A 17,632-nucleotide genomic window follows, 5' to 3' on the forward strand; every position below is an offset into this window, starting at 1 on the left:
CTGAGGCACTGGACAAAAGGGACACTTCTATTCTTATGGATGAGCCCCTGCTGAAGAGTCTATTGATCATCTATTGACTGCTGGCTTTAACGGTCTTTCGGTTTTGTGCTTTGAGAACCTTTAGTTTAAAACAGTTTAGCTCCACCCTGGACAGTTTAAAGTCTGAACATCACTACACGTGGAGTCAGGTCATTTGTTTTTAATCTGAACACTGTGAGATAATTTATTTATGTCCGAAAATTCACTCACATTACTGTAAATAAATGTACAGCAGTGGTCAGTGTATGGTTGTTGTTTTCACACAAACTGTAAACACAAACATTGTGGGGTATTCTCTTCCTTACAGGGACCACATATTTTTGTTAATGTCAATAGTTTAAGTCCCCACGAAATGAATAGACATCTATGTCCCGAAGTCCCGAAGATGTATCAAAAACAAACACGGCTGTGTGGTAGTTCTGAAGTCTGTACATTTGATTTGAAGTGACTGAGGGGGAGTGATGTTTGGACTCATTCCTCCGGCTCCTGCTTTCACTGACTGCTCGAAGGAAGCAGAGAGAAGACCCTGAGACTACAGACTCACTTCAGTTTCTACAAAAACGGCTTCATTTTGAAATATTTTTTAATAGAATACTGTTAGCTTGTCATTAGCTAATATTTTTATAATGGAGCACGCGCCTGAGCGCAAGGATATGGACAACTGCCTGAGGCGGTTAAAACAGGAGCTGGTAAGATTCCACTTTTTCTCCTGCTGTTATGTTTAAGCCTTTAATTTTCATAGCTGAGGTATTAAATGCTCTCTGAACTTGCTTAGGCACAGATATCAAGAAATTGATCAAATCATGTCGCTGAAAAGAGAGACACCTAAAATGGTGAGGGACTATTTTTATCAAAATGTTTCAATTTCCAAATTCAGTGTAGGAAATAAGTGTACATTTCATTAGGTTAGACAGTTCCGGGTCTTGGAGAATCATTATCGCTTTTTAGTAGGCTATTAGATACTTGCAGACAGACTTTGTAATTGACTGAACTGGTGGGTTAGGGCTTTTGGGAGCTCTGAAAACATTAAAAGAAGAGGGGTGTTAAGTACAATCTCAGCTTTAAAGTTATCATTAAGTGTCAAATCCTGCTTCAGAAGGACAGCCTTCATCACAGGTCACTGTGTTGTTGTATATGAATGGGTTAAAAGTCTCGCTACAACACTGGCATGTGGCTATGAACGTTAGTCTAAACATGGATTTACAGCTTATACCTCAGTCTATTCTGAGTTTTCTGATTTGAATCAGAAGTCCTGCCACACGCTGCTGTTCAGGTGTGACGCAGGTGCTGTGCGAGGTGGGATTGGACGAGGTTTGAAATGAGTGAAGTTGATTGGTTGCTGTTCACGAGGCGGACTCTGATTGGTCATGATGAGTACTGTGGTTCACAACTGTTCATTCACTGTGTGGACTGTTCTCAGAACAGTTTCAGTAATTCTATGCTGAGAATGCTAAGTACTAGTAAAGGTGGAAGTGTAATGGTATAAAAAAAGGTTCACTCCTTAATTCAGAAATCTGTTTGCTGCTAATGGAGATGTTGGATAAACAAGGAAATACACTAAATTTGTTAGCAAATAGGATAGCTTAAGAAAGCTACAAATAATTTTATATACTTTAACATAAGTTGAAAGTTTACTTTTTCCACATTTGAAACCGTCCAATCTAATTTAGGGTGATTTATAGAGACGTCTGATAGTATCTGAATACTTACAGCTATAAGGTATTTTCATTTTGTTTCTCCACAACTGGTTTCACAAAATAAATGATATCTGATTAATTTATGCCTCTAATCACACTAACTATAGACGTGATGTAATTTTCCTAATATATTCCACATGGTTCAAATTTTTGGGGTTTTAGAGACAGGAAAAGCTTTCAGTAGATTTAAAATAAATGAAACTGTCACAGTAACACACTGAAAGCAGACATAGTTTTTGCAACATCTTGTGGAGCAACACAAGCAGAAACACAGAGAAAAGCCCTTGTACAGAAAATGAATACATTTTTGGTGACTCATGCAAGTAAAGATATATAAAACAATTAGAGATTTTAAAATGCCAAGGACCATTTGTGTCTGCATCTGCCAAGCTGTGTGCACCCTGTGTAATTAGGTTTTTGCACTTTATTGGAGTTCAGTGGTATGGGGGTGGCTTTAATTAGTTTTAAAAAATCAATTAAGCAGTTGATACAAAAACAGTTTGAGGTGTGTAAAAAATGCCATATGTGCATTTAATAGACTTTTGAAAGGAAGGGATATGTTTCGCAGGGTTTATGACATCTTTGGCCCATATAACTAAACAGTGGTTTCACTGTACTTGACTCCAGCATGCAGCCCATGGGACTAAACTTTATTATTCAAAGCTTCCTCTTTTACTTGACTTCCTTAGATGCCTGATTTTATACTGAGCTACATACACTGGACAAGATGGGAGGATTTCATTGTGGGGGTGGTGGCTCTCATCATGTAGGCCAAGAAAGAATGGTGTGGAACAAAAGCTGTCTTTGTAGTCCAACGATTCCCTAAACAGAGTTGGGCTTAAAGCTCCATGACATGTCTACCTCTGCCAGGCACCCAAGCTTAAACCGCCTCGAGCGTGTCGACAAGGCATGAAGGAAGCACAGAACAGCTCATGCTCTAAGGAATGAGGCAACATAACCCTTTAGTGGTCTGAGGCTTTTACTTGAAGGAATACACATTTTTCAGCTTAATCTGTATCTGTGGTGTCTGGGGTATGCAGGTGACTCTTGTGCACATTCAATGGGGTTTCCTTCAGAAAAGAAGAGAAAGTCTGACTCCCTTATAACAGCAAGTCATTGAGCTTTATGTGTGTTCTGGGTCAGTGGGTTATCTCTTTTATTCCCTATAGAAATACTGAATTATTGTTTGTGTTAATTATGGTAACTGGCAATCATTTTTTACAGATACTTCCCTATTTCTGTAACAAAATGAAACAAACACTAGCCATGGCGTCAGAAATCACAGAAACGTAATACATGTCTGTTCAAACTGCATAAGGAAAGCTATGTTCAGTACATACCATGATTTAGTGCAGGCTGAATTTTAATTCTCTTGGATGGGCTTGCTCAAATGAATATGACTTCTGGTGACAGCTTTAAGCATTAAGGGTCAGTGTGCCTGGCACTGAACACTGGAATTTATATTAATCTCTAAGCGATTGCATAACTACATTCTACTGTTATTTGACTCACTTTAACACAGCAGTATATAATAAGATGAAGACACACTTTTTACTGTGGCTTTCTCCAATGGCTACTTCCTCAGCAGCCCAAAAAAGGCCAGGAAATGCTGCTTCAGACATTGCTTCTTTAAGCTGTCATTGCTGATGCCTTTCATCTAAGTTCATTTAGAGCACAGGGCTGATGAATCAGTGTTAGCCCAAGAATGAACCCCAGTAGAGCAATGCAATCTCAAACTCACGTGAGACACCTCAACACCTAGTTATTACAACACTGAAATGGTTATGATATACACAAGGGAAATATGTTGTGTATATAAACCAGGGGATCCCCTTCAGAGTCCTGGTGAATCCCCTGCTTTTTACATTTTTGTCTGTGTGTGTGTTGTCTCTGCTCTGCCACCCCTGACCATGTGCATAGTTTGGGATCATCAGGGCTGAGACTTGAAACACATACTCCACTTTAGCAAAAATGCTTGTTAATGTTTTATTTTTTACACACATTAACATTCTCCTGTGGTCTTAATGAAACGTCTCTGACATGATAAAACACAACAGCCCCATTCTCCCTGTGTAACAGCCCTCTTCAGAACAACCCGTTTCAGCACTTAGTCCTTTAAGTGCGATTGACTCAGTGTTCCCTTCCAGCCAAGCACACAGCAGTGAGAAGCAAAGCACAAAAGCTGTTAGCCATTTTTGCTTGGTTTTCTTTTTAATCCGTTCTCGTTGTTGTCATAGGTAGTCATTCATTAATTCATTGTCTTTAAGCACTTATCCAGTTTAAGGTCTCATTGGGTCCAAGGCAAGAACACACCCTTCACAGGGTGTGTTCGCCAGTCCTTCACAGGGCGACACACACACACACATTCACTCACACCTATGGACTTTTTTTGCGTTGACAGTCCACCTACCAACGTGTGTTTTTGGACTGTGGGAGGAAACCGGAGCACCCGGAGGAAACCCACGCAGACACAGGGAGAACACACCAACTCCTCACAGACAGTCACCCGGAGTGGGACTCGAACCCACAGCCTCCAGGTCCCTGGAGCTGTATGACTGCGACACTACCTGCTCATTGAGCTCAGAATTCATTTTATGTCATGTTTTCAGAATTCAGTAGATCAAAATAAATTCATTCGATGGTCTTACTCCATAGTTTGTGGGTTGGTAGGGTCCATTCTCAAATTAATTGGCAAATGCACAGAATGGCCTTCTTTATATACTTCAGCTTTAACCAGGCCATATGATATGAAGCTCTTAAGAGTCTACTTTGCTCAGCCTCTTTTTACAATGCCTGGAATTTGCATCAGATGAAAACTGAGAATGTCTTTCTTTCCTGAAATTTTCTCTCTCCTTCTATCATCATCTCTCTCATGTGAAGGAGCAAAACTGGGTCAAATCTTCAAGCAGTTATGTATGCAGTTCAATTACAGACAGAGTGCTCAGCATGAACAGCTGATTCTTATTCCCTACTTCATACTGCTGAGGCCCACAGACTAAATCAATATAAATCTAATCAAATTTATGTAATTCAAAATTACAATAGATAATAAATAAAATAGAAAAAGAGTGGTAGGAGTGTTTTAAAATAGAAATGAAGACAGACGTTTTAAAGTCACATTCCTGTGCAATTTTATTCACATTTCAGTGCCCAAAAGATCGCACCTTAAAAGCAATCAACAGCACAAAAGGAAGATAAGAGGATATCTGTAGCCATAACATGGCAGGATAAGGGCAGCGTACCGAAGCCTATTCATTCATTCATTCATTCATTCATTGTCTGTAGCCGTTTATCCAGTTCAGGGTCGCGGTGGGTCCAGAGCCTACCCGGAATCACCATGCACAATTCCTTCCTAACCTTTTTCTTCAGTCTTTTTTAAATGTCTGCTTGTGACTGAGGTACTGCCCCTATCCTCCCCACAGGACCAGTAATTATCATTAAGAAGAAGAGATCAATACAGCTGCTGATTTATTGATCCACTGATAGGCTCCAGTGATGATAAATGCTCTGTGTGTAATGAACACAGTGTGTGTGTGTGTGTGTGTGTGTGTGTGTGGTGCTCACTAGTTGATGTGAGATTGCTCTAGGGCTGATACTCAGAAACACATCTGTCATGACCTGGATCTCTACAGTGACGTTAGCCAAACCCTCTCCTCTGCCTGGGCTCATCCCAAAGCAGAGAGAAGCAGGCCACACTAGTGATGTCATACACACTCTAACACACCAGGTTCTATCAAATTCTCACACCTCATTGCCTCAACAAACCAATAGTTCACTTATTAATTATCCCCACCAACATAACATTAAAATGCCTGTTTTACACGTTAATTTTAAAGTAACATCATTTACTTCTTATGCAGTAAGTATTATTAAAGTCAGTTCGCATAAGCCTTAATACTTACTGCAAAAGTCTATACTTCACGTCTGATTAGATGTTGTAAGGATTGTAACCTACTGTACAGATTAGATAAAGCTTGTCATAGACCATGTGATCTCACAGACTGCTAATGTATTTTCATTATTTCTATTTCCCTGAGTAGTAGCAGTTAAGAATGAAAAATACAAAATTAGTTACAGAGACTACACCATCACTATGTAGGCATTAACACATAAGCTTTGCAAATAAAATGTGTTTAGAGAACGTTTTCTCAAATGGATTGGAATCAGAACTAAAGGGTAATGGGATGTTAATATGATGATAAAGTAATTATACATTCGACTAACTGCTCTTTAGCTGTATTTCTCTGTTTAAATGTATTTCTCAACTGTGTCCCTGTGCCCTGCCATTTTCAAACAATGAACTCTTTCTCCACATCACTTCCCTCATGTCCAGCACCGTCACTGTGATGTCATTACATCATTAGGAGGTCACAGTGCTTGCTGCTGCATTTTCATTCCCAGCAGAGTCTCTGTAACTGCATTATAACTGAAAGACTTGGTGTGCACCCAGATACAGTTTCCAACATGACCTCTAACAACACTTACAACATGACCTTATTCATATTTAATGAGCTGCTCTGGATAATATATGGCTGTTTACAGCCTTCACAAAAGGATGCGGCTGGCCTTCAAAGACAAGGTATATATATATTTGTGTAGTTTGTGTAGCACCTGTTTGGCAAGTATTGTTTTCTTGGCACTGGAACCGTTCTCCTGGCGTGTCCACTTTAGTCAAATGTCATCTAAATGTCCTGTTACAGTTATTAACCATATGCTGGATTAAACATTATTTTATCTGATTGCAGTTATATGAACTGATAATACAGGTTATTTTTTTATAATCTCGTGTTTACATCACAACAAAGAGAATGTGAAAGAACCAAAATAAAAAGGTTATCAAAGTGTTACAATAATGTATATGGTGTTCATTCATTCATTTTCTGTAAGCACTTATCCAGTTCAGGGTCACGGAATCATTGGGCGCAAGGCAGGAATACACCCTGGAGGGGGCGCCAGTCCTTCACAACACTTTTGAGTCACCAATTCACCTACCAACGCGTTTTTGGACTGTGGGAGGAAACCGGAGCACCCGGAGGAAACCCACACAGACACAGGGAGAACACACCAAACTCCTCACAGGTAGTCACCCGGTGCAGGAATCGAACCCACAACCTCCAGGTCCCTGGAGCTGTGTAACTGCTACACCACCTGCTGCACCACTGTACCGCCCGATGTATATGGCAGTTTCTTTTTAAAAATGAGAGTTAAAAGACAGCTTACATTCTCATGAGTTTCATTTTCACTGTGGGAGAATGGTGCTCCTTAGATGAGTTAATTCCAGGGGACTGGCTCCATTTGGGCCAGTGGACAACAATTAAGAAAAGTGTGCATTTCTGTTGTTAGTGAATATTGCAGATATGTGTTCTGATAATAGTAACAACACCTTATATGATGTATAGAATGTAGACTCATATTTTAATAAATTCAATCAGAATCAACTTCAGATATTCTCCTATCTGATTTAATATTAATTTAGAATTGACACTGTGTGTGTGTGTGTGTGTGTTTGTTTGCATATGACAGCTGTATGGATACACTCACTCATATACAGATAAACTTTACTCTCACGCAAGTCTGTACTTTATGAGCAATAGAAGACATGTCTCAACTCTTCTGAGTTTGACTCACAGTCTGGACATTTCTCTGATGAAACTACATCCCCCATAAGGCCATCTTTACTACCCTGGGCAAAAAAAAAAATCAATATGATGCTTTAGTTGGACGGTGACCTGATTGGCTGACAGTATACACAAGAGAGTGTGTGTGTGTGTGTGTGAGAGAGAGAGAGAGAGAGAGAGCGCGTGAGAAGAAAGGACCGTAAGAAAGAGGTATTAAGAAGATAGTGCTCAGTAAAATACGGTAAGGTGCTAGTGCTTGTTTTTAATGGACTGTAATTCATATATCAGCTGAATGAATGAAAGAAAGAGTGCTGTTAAAAGCTGGTTTGCTAAGCACTGGGCAAACATTATCTGTGTGTTTTGTCTAAAATGTTTCAAGAATGTATGGAAATGTGGGTATTTTAAGAATTTTCCTGGTAATTAAGCATTTATTGAAGATCACAGGGACTGATAAACAAGCTTATTTTAAAATCAGTTTATTGCAGTTATGTTTCAGAAGTAGTTTCACAGAAATCATTTAGCGATTTCAGGTGTAATTTAAAGCAAAAAGTTGAATATAGGAAATTTTAGGGTGTTATCTGTACTTCATTTCCTCCATGGAGCCAAGGTTACACTATAAGACTATTACTCAATCAGCACTGTACTGCCTCCTCTAAATCTGGGGCCAGTGGCAGCTATTGATTTGTAATCCAAGAAATGCAGCGGCCTTTTGCACACAGCACCACTCGGCTGAAATTAATTTATGTTCGCTGAAGAATGAAGGGTTTACTGCTGTGGATCTGATAGAGAATCAAATTTCAAACTGCATTTAAGACATTGTTGAAAGTCATTACAGTGTTTTCTGTACACAGTTTAATATGATAATGAACAGAAAGCTGAATTACACTGAGGATCACACGTTATAGAATGACAGAAAGAGAAGAGTTTACATTCTGTGCTTTATACAATGGGAGCGCATTATTGTCACTTACAAATAATGGGAGAATTCAGACTTGCGCTCTCACTATAATGAGATCATGTCTCATAACTATTAATACCCCATATATAACCTTGCTATTTCATAATACTGGGATTTTGCCCTGAGAACTTAAGTCATAATTATGAGAAACGGTTTCAGCTAAGACAGGAGGTTATTATAATAAGATCATTCCAATATATGTCATAGTTTGCTATATTTTTCCAGTGACAGAAGTAGGCTTCCATATTATACAAAAGTATCCCTAGATACATGAGATTAGCATTTCCTGTTAGCATTACTCCTTGATCACAAAGCCACGCTGGGGATACAGTTACACAGTAACAGATGTGAGAGAGAGACATACAGAGGGCAGAAGAAACAGAGTAAAAGAGTGAAAAAGAGCGCAGAATGCTTTAACACAAAAGAGAAGAAGAGATGACAGGTGTGAAAAACATCTCTGAACATGGCTACTTTGTCCTGGTATTGTTTTCCCTCATTCTTGGCATGACTTTACACTAAGGTAAGACAAAGTAATGTCAGTTAAAACCACACAACCAAAAGCTGGGGCTCTGCTCTTTTGTTCTCCTTAAATCAGACCCTCAGGGGTAATCTGAGACCACTGAGGAGTACCTCGCCACCAACCACATGTTTTTCTCAGGTTTGCCAAGTGTATTAGCACACCACTTGTGGTAAGCTTTTTTGTTTGAGGATGCCAGATGTCAGTGTTTTTGCCAAGGTTTTATGATACGAACAAAAATCTTAGATGTAGATCACCTTCTGAAAGTTGATCTGTGATGTAAGAGATGATGTAATGGTTACTCTGTGTTAACCCCTTAAATAGCAGATGTAATGCTTCTCTGGTTTTACTGTTTGTCTGTAGTGTTTCCGTAATATGTTTTGTAATAAAACTAGTGGGCATTAACTTGGACTCTTTGATGGTCTTTTGGGATTTTGGACGCACTGATTTGGATGTTTTTATAATGCTGTCATTCCATCCTTACCTTGCAATTTTAGAGATTAAAGCCCTGTCAACGTCTTCTCTTTCAGATTTCCATGAAGGAAGCAGGTGATGGTCTCCATGCTCAGATGAACTCTATGATGGGAGCTCTGCAGGAGCTGAAACTCCTTCAGGTTCAGACTGCCCTGGAGCAACTTCAGATCTCCTCCAAAACCACTCATCATCCTCAGCATTGCACCCCTGGAGCTACAGCTTTAGATACTCTGCCCAATGACCAGCAGGTTTACAACTCAAGAGGAACCAGGCAAAACGTGATATTAGAGAGATCTCTAAATCATGCATTCACCAGGCAGTCAAGTCTGTCAGAACTAGAAATGGATCCATCCAAGTTCCTCACCAGTTCCCCACTTGAGGACCACAATTTTGCTCCACATCGAGTAGCTAGGAGACAGGATCCCAGAAGAGTTCACCACAGAGGAAGTCTTTGCACCTCTGCATCTTTCTCCAGCTCTGATGATGATACCTTCTCTTCCCAGGACTCTCCTTTGGGTGATGCATCCTGCCATTCAGCCCCTGGGTCCACACTTGAGGACCATCATCCACCTTTCCACCCAGCAAGAATGGCAGAGCTTCAGGGGTTAATGGACACTCTATCACGTGAAGGTCCCTCAATTGACAGTGATTTTTCTCATTACGACACAGACGACTCCAGCGACTGGACGTCCTCTCTAATGAGCCACAGCCGAAACAGGCAGCCATTGGTGCTCGGAGATAACGTGTTGGCCGATCTCGTGGGCAACTGGCTGGACCTGCCTGAGCTGGAGAGCCGTTTGGCCGATGAAGAAGAGCGAGTAAGTAGGCTTGCCGACGCTTCTGGACATCCTCTACGCCTCAGCTGCTCTCAGGAGTTCTGCAGGAAACTCTCTCTAACCACTAACATCTTTAAAAAGATCTTGCGGCGTATTAGGCCTGACCGGGAAAGACTGTTGCAGGAGAGACCTGGGTGGCTGACCCCAGAAGATGAGGAGGAAGAGCTGTTAAAAAGAGCCAAGAAGAAGATAAAAGGGTCAAAGCCGAAAGGAAGCTTTTATAAACCTTTCTGGACGAGAGCTGGTGCAAGGGCCTGGAAAAGTAGGCCAAAGCCAGACAACATCGAGGAGAGTAGGAGTTCAAAAGAGCCCATGTTTGATTATAGCTCTGCAGTGTGGGTCTAAGCTCTACTGATTAGACACCGTGATAATCACAAAGGACAAAACTGTGGAGAGACCTTTTAAACTCACACTGTTGAAATGATGGGAATGCTCAGGACTAAAGCTCAACCTTGATGTTCCAAGTACATGAAAGTGGACAGTTTTCTCTGCAGGTCTCAGTTTTTTTTTATTCCTAGCACTGTACATTCCTCCAACACACAAAAAAAAGAATACCACAGTCATCACAAAACTGTAAATAACTGTATATTCATAACATGAATAGTAGCAGGTTGTAGTCCATTTTTTAAAGCCGTCTTTTCCTGCTGAGTCAAATTAACCAGTGTCAGACTGTCCATTGATTATCTGCCTCCTTAAGCAGGAACATAAGAGCGCCAATCAAATTACAGACAATGCTGATTACACAGACCTCTCTGGACATTATACAAAAAAGATCATCTCTAACCACCTCAATGTATGCCTTCTTCCTATCTGTTTTTTTTCTAGAATCTTGTTAGTTATTCACACATTCACAATTGTTCATTCATCTTCTGTAACAGTGTCATTCTGATCTGAGTCGCAGTAGGTTCTGAGTCTACCAGGAATCATTGGACACAAGGCAGAAACACAGCCTGGACAGTGCTTCACTCACACGTTCAAACCAGTGAGCAATTTCACATAGCCAGTCTGCCTTCCAGCATGTGTTAGGACTGTGGGAGGGAACTGGATCCCCTGGGGGAAACCCACACAAACATAATGAGAACGCACCAAACTCCTCACAAACATTTACCCAGAGCAGGGATTCAACACAGGACTCCAAGATTTTTACTTTCACTGACTTAGTGGTCAAAATGGCCACTAGGTACCAGCCATGCTTCTTCCAATGTCATGAAAATATTTAGTTGCAGAAAAGTTGCTTGCCTTTTTACCCACTCAGGATTAGTGCCATCATAAACACAGTCTGTGATGTTTTGTAAATGTTTAAAGTGGAAATGCTCAGGAAACATGGGGTCATTTAATAGCTTGGTACCAAGATATTTTTTGGAGAACAATGCAATACTGAATCCTCAATATCACAGACCACTGCTGTCACCCTTTCATTACATTTGTTCTATGCAATGATCTTAAGCTGTATGCAATCATCTAAATAAATAAATCTGCTAAACACTTTATTGCTTCATAAATCAGTAAACTGAAGCCATGTCCCATCACTCACACTGGCAGCCTTCAGAGGTGTCCTGTTTCTTTAATTTTCCCCAACAATGGCGCTCATGAGCATTCCCTAAGAGCATGTAGAGCACCATCCTTTGAAGTGCACATCAAAACATACTTTTGTGACAGATATTACATCCATAAATAAATCAAAAACAGAAGACAAGCAAAATGGAGTAAGTTCGTGGAACCTTTTTCCATTTTTTATTTTTCATTTTTCAAAATTGAAGTAATATTGTATTCAGAGCTGTGCATTTGAAAATGCTGAAGAGTATAATGCAGTATTTAACTTGCCTTATTTTTATTAACTCATGGCGTTCAAGGAGATGTGAGTAGAGTATGTATCTTCTGACACCTTGAAGACTTGCACCATGTTGTTCACCCTTTAATTACACCTCAGAAATGTGAATTTCAAAGATGGCTTAGGGCTTATGCCAAGAATGGGAGCAAGGTCTGATAGATGCAGTGCGTTAGTGCTGAGCTTCAACGGCTTCCTTTCATTCACTCCCGTTTCCTATGTCCTCCAACTTTGTAAACAGGAAGTAGTAACGGTTAACTGTCAGCCATTACAATTATAACAATAGAACGTGATCGTGTGGGACCTCCTCTGAGCCACTGCTTTTAGTTGAATGCTCCACTTCAAAATAAAGTTCTGAATCTTCTTCTGAAACTCAATCTCCTTCAGCCTTTGAATAAGCCCAAAAGCTTCAGTATGCTCACCAATATCTTCACAGTTCAGATTATAGCAAGACTTTAAACATAGTCACCAAGGCCATGGGGGAGTTCAACACAGAGGTCATCAGCCTAAAAGCCACGGGCTTTGTCCCAGAAAGTGTTTTGGTGTGAGTACTCATTTCCTGGATGAGGAGCCAGATTTAGGATTCAGGGCTGTCCCACAAACAGTTCACTATATTGTGCATTATATTGGGATTCTACCATTTGATACTGGTGTCTAAAAACATAATGCAGTGCACACAAACAGTCCCACAATGCAATGGGGGAAAAAAACACAAGGAGAACACACCAAACTCCTCACAGCCAGTGATCCACATCTGGGTTCAGTTCCCTGTAATAGTGCACTGTTATAGTGGGTAGTGTAGGGAAAAGTGTGTAGGGGCAGTTTCAAACACAGCGTAAGAGTTACCCTTCACCAAGAGAATGAGGTAAAAGAGTTTAAATGTCAAAGAGCCCATGGAATGGAAAACCAAAAACTGTTCACCCCCAAGTCATCTTTTGTAGCTTCGTCCTGTCATGGCCAGTGTGGTGGGTCTGCAGCTCACACTGGACAGGGTGCCAGTCTGTCACAGGTCATCACACACTCATCTCATCACACACACACACACACACACCCCTGTGGACAATTTAGCACAGTCAATTCACCAACTACTGTTTTTCCCCCTCTTTCTTGAAACCACAGCACCGGGAGGAAACACATACAAACACAAGAGAACACAACATTTTTTACAAACAATAACCTGAGCTGAGGATTGAACTCAGAAGCTTGAGACCCTAGCAGCAATACTACTTACAGAGTCATTTAACTATATGTTTCCCCATAAATGAATAAACAAATATGTTTGATAAAAGAATAAATCAATATATAATAACATTTACTGAAAATTCCAGTTTGTGATTACAGCTCTCTGTTGATTCATGGCTGAAACTAACTTGTCTCACGCAAGGTGACCTACTCTCACTTACTCACACTTACACTAACACACCACACACACAAATACCACCTCCATCACTCACACACGTTAGAGGCAGCATTATAGCTGCAGTAATCAAATAAAACGTAAACAATTTAAATAGGTAGTGCTGTAGTGTCGCTGTCAAATATCTCCAGGGTCCTGAGGGTCTTGGATTCAATCGACACTGTCTTTGACGAGTTTAGTGCACTATCCCCATGTCTGTGGTTAATAGTTGGATTGTTTGAGTGAAATAGTCCACAGGTGTGAGTGTGTGTGAGAAAGTGGGGCTTTTAATAAATACATTTTATGAGATTTTTGCCTGACAGCCCTAGATTTACACACCTCGGCTTTAGTCATACACACCACAGGTATCCATAGATGATGATCAGGACAGGGACTACTACTGTAAACCCCTAATTACAGGCTCTGAAAACACACTTGCACACAAACACACCCACAAGCAAAACTCAGCCCCCAGGACAAACAGGTGTGAGAGCTGTGAAGGTCATACAGAATTCAGTGTAACCTTTGGGCATAAATCTGTGCTGATGCTACACTGAGTGGGAGTGTACATACATGAGCTCATGCCTACAGCTGTTACCAACTCTCAGAAACTTTTACACTCACTCTCATATAGTGTCATATCCTGATTCCTCCTGCTCTCTCCCTCATCCCAATCAGCGGATATAGTCATCGCTATCATCGCAGGTGTCAGTCCAACTCTGTCAACTCCTTACCAGATCACCTAGTGATGCTACTGCTGTTAATGGCCTTGATCTCTCTGGGTGGGCATTAGTGATGGGAATTTCGGCTCTTTTTGAGGAGCCGGCTCTTTTGGCTCGGCTCTTCATACAGAGCCGGCTCTTTCGGCTCCTAAATGGCTCTTTGTTTTACCACTTATTTCCACTGGTACAGAACAATATTACCTACATTTTACATGACTATATGGACAAAATATTATTGTTCAATATTAAAAATAATAAATAGTGTTGCAATGGCCAATTGTTTTTATGGCTGTCTTGTAATAACTCACTGAATTGCACTCACACATTCAATTGTATAAATAACTTTAAATTATAAATAACTTTAATTTTTTATTTAAACACCTTAATAAAAAATCACTTGTAAACTCTGAAATATAGCCAATGGAACCCAAAAGGTAGGTATTACAAAATAGCTTATTAAATTAAACAATCATCCATTTCTGGGTAATAAAATAAACAAATACTCTGCAAAATGCAAAACAGCAGCATTCAACGGTAGTGTTTAAAACAACCACAACTGTCAACAAACATTTAACTGATTTAACATATTCTTAATCTATTTTTGGAAGGCAGATCGGCATTCAGGAAAACCAAGTGTCTCAGCTTGGAGGGTTGGAGGGTTGGAGGGTTGGAGCTTGCTTGTTGTTCTCTGATTGGTTGAATGACAAGCCTTAGAAAAAAATGGCTCGGTCTTAGACGGGACCCGGCTCTCATCGTTCACTTACAAGAGCCGGCTCTTTGAACCGGTTCGTTCGCGACCGACACATCACTAGTGGGCATTATGAGCTGCCCTCTGCAGCAGTCAGTGCAATGCTGTTCGCCAGGAGGTTAGTGCTGGTTTTCTAAGGACACTGTGTTGTTAGCAGTGGAAATGAAAACTCAAATCACTCATAAGCCACAAGCAGATGAAGCACAAGGAATTTTGTTTTGGGAACTGCAGTTCTCTCTGATTTCTTTGTCATTTAAGGTGGAATTGCATGTTAGAGGAGAAAAGTGACTGTTGGTATGTGGCTGAAGTTTATTCACTGTTTGAATTACCACAGAAACTCGTTTCTAACTCAAGCTGTGAAGACTTTCGGTCTTTACTTTCAGGCAGATGACTATCTCCAGAATTTAGAGTGAGTTCCTACCTAAATAATCTGAAACAGCAGAAATGACTCAAGGAATATCCTCATCTTTTGATGATTGCTGCCGTTTTTCTGCAACCAGCAGAGAGATATCTGACCGAGCCACTTTGCTTTTTACTTGTTCACTTACACTGGGGCTTCGTAAAAACACATTAGACCGGCTTCCAGCATCCAGACTGGAGAGCTAGCAAATTGTGAGGATATATTAGGGTGAGCAGATCTGAGATGGCGGCGGGGGCCTCGTTGCCGTTGTATGCTTATTTTTAGGTCCTTTACACCTTCATTTGCTACACAAAACATGGGAATTTCTTTTTTAACTCATCCGAGAACTTACATTTACGTTTCGGCATAGCTGCTCGAGATGAGGGTAGGTACCTGAGCTTTGCCTGACGTAAACAAGGACTACTGACGTGCAGACTGACCAATTAAATGTTTACAGAGAAGGTTATCGACAAATAACTCTAGTCAGACCGTCCAATCAGAAGATTTTAGGCTACTTCACAACGCCCCCTTCTCACTCAAGCGAACCAATCGGAGTAGGGGAGGGTGGGACTAGTTTGTGAACGAAACTTCTCGAAGTTCTATGTAAGCTCTAGAAAAAACAGAATCCCGGACGTTTGTGAAATTCTGGCCGGACATATTTTAAGTCTAAAAAAGAGGGCATGTCCGGGTAAAAGAGGACGCCTGGTCACCCTAGGATAAATATAAACAATCACGGATGTCAACTGTAATACTCAATGTTTTGAGTTATTCCAAGATACAAAACAAAACAAAAACTATGTACATTTCTACTGAAAACATTCTGAAAGTCTTAGCAAGCCCAAACTTCCCCTTAGGCAGTGTATAATTACTGTTTATGGGAACTGTGTCATTTTGAAAGCTGCAGTTTTTTTAGCCACTGACCTCATACTGTCCGCTGTCTGACTTTTGACACAAGCAGCTTGAGAACTGTCCTCAAAAAACACTGCATGAAAATAGATAGATAAATATAGTAAGTAAATAAAAAGAAATCCTGACCCACTCCCACTGCATACACACACATGATCAGTATAAGTCACTGAATATAGCCCCATTCAGCCACATAAACATTAGTCTGGACTGGTACTGATTACCACATAACCCAACACTTGGCATCGCAAATGGTGACCTCCAGTGTCCAATTCCTCATGACAGATGGATCATCCTGTAAATTGTAAATTGTGCTGTCAAATGAGAGATATGTTCTGAACGCAAATGTTTGTAAAGACCTGGACAGTGAGTCCAAAAACATCAAAGACAAACATCATTCACCCAGAGCTGAATCGGAGAAACAGCTGCATAGACTCTATACATTACAGTAATGCATGGAATAGTTGGGCAAAATGTTCACAACTTTCCCCTTCACCCAAGCTGTAGACAGTCAGTCAGACAGAAGTAGCCTCTTCCGTATACACAAGTCTATTTAAGATCACTTGTAGGATGTAAGCTTGTCCTTTGTAGGTCAGTTGATGGCCATACGCTTTGCGGTTTGAAAGATATTCCTACCAACTTTGATCAAATCATGGAGAGAAATGCAGTATATGTCTTGGCCATTGACTCTTACTGGTAAGGCATCATTTTCCAGCCTGGGAATTAAACCTATGTTTGCCATGTGGAGTGCAGATACTAAACATGTCTTGGCTGATCAGCTACAATAGATTCTCTATTGGTCAAAAATTCTAGTGAAGTTACAGAACATCCACAGTACTTCAGTTTGATAAGCGTTCCCCTGAATGACACCTCTTCATGCCAGACCAGGCCTCCACGTTCAGTTAGATAATATAAAGCAGGTCAAGTTCTCGTCCTTATTGGCTTCAGTACAGACAAGGATGAGTAGAGGACAATGTGATTTGATTCTAGAGCAGCACTGCTCTGAGCTGAGAGCCACAGGACTCGAAGGAAATGGAACTTGACAGTGGGGAATGGATGATGCTCCAATGTCAGAAAGCCTTGATTAATCTACATCAGCCTGGCCTGGTCATGGGTTAGTGCAGATGAATCAAGCAATAGTTCCTGCACTTAAAAGGAGACTGATGTGGAGATTACACTGACATTAAGGCCTAAGAGGACTTAACATGTGCTCACTGATGAAATGCCATGATATAAATCACTGTGGGGTTTTTGAACATCATCCTGTAATTACAGGTATGTGAAGACTCAAGTGATGACAAACCTCAACTTTCTGAAATGCCATCTGTTAGCCACTGGAAATAGATTCAGTACAAATGCACCTTTAATAGAAACCTCACAACAAAATCCAAAGAAAACTTTAAAGATTTTTCAATAGAAGGACTGTGAGGATTCCTTCCATCTAAGGCATGGGAGCCAAGAGAGAAGGGTTTGGTCTGATTGTACTGCTCAAG

General features: G+C 40.6%; 1 protein-coding gene across 1 annotated transcript; it reads left to right on the forward strand.

The window, feature by feature from the left end:
* The first annotated feature begins 594 nt into the window (after positions 1 to 594).
* Positions 595 to 11,545, forward strand: inka2 (inka box actin regulator 2). The gene is made up of 2 exons (XM_066644634.1): positions 595 to 728; positions 9,360 to 11,545. Exons 1-2 carry the CDS (start codon positions 666 to 668, stop codon positions 10,482 to 10,484), a joined length of 1,188 nt encoding a protein of 395 aa, XP_066500731.1. The 5' UTR covers positions 595 to 665; the 3' UTR covers positions 10,485 to 11,545.
* Positions 11,546 to 17,632: the final 6,087 nt, after the last annotated feature.

This window comes from Hoplias malabaricus, chromosome 14, assembly GCF_029633855.1.
Source record: "Hoplias malabaricus isolate fHopMal1 chromosome 14, fHopMal1.hap1, whole genome shotgun sequence".
NCBI lineage: Eukaryota > Metazoa > Chordata > Actinopteri > Characiformes > Erythrinidae > Hoplias > Hoplias malabaricus.

Bases quoted from the DNA above. Each gene is read 5' to 3' on its own strand.
- inka2 (XM_066644634.1), top strand. From the start codon at position 666: ATGGAGCACGCGCCTGAGCGCAAGGATATGGACAACTGCCTGAGGCGG. The intron at 729-9,359 runs GTAAGATTCCAC...CTTCTCTTTCAG, and splicing joins GGCGGTTAAAACAGGAGCTG to ATTTCCATGAAGGAAGCAGG.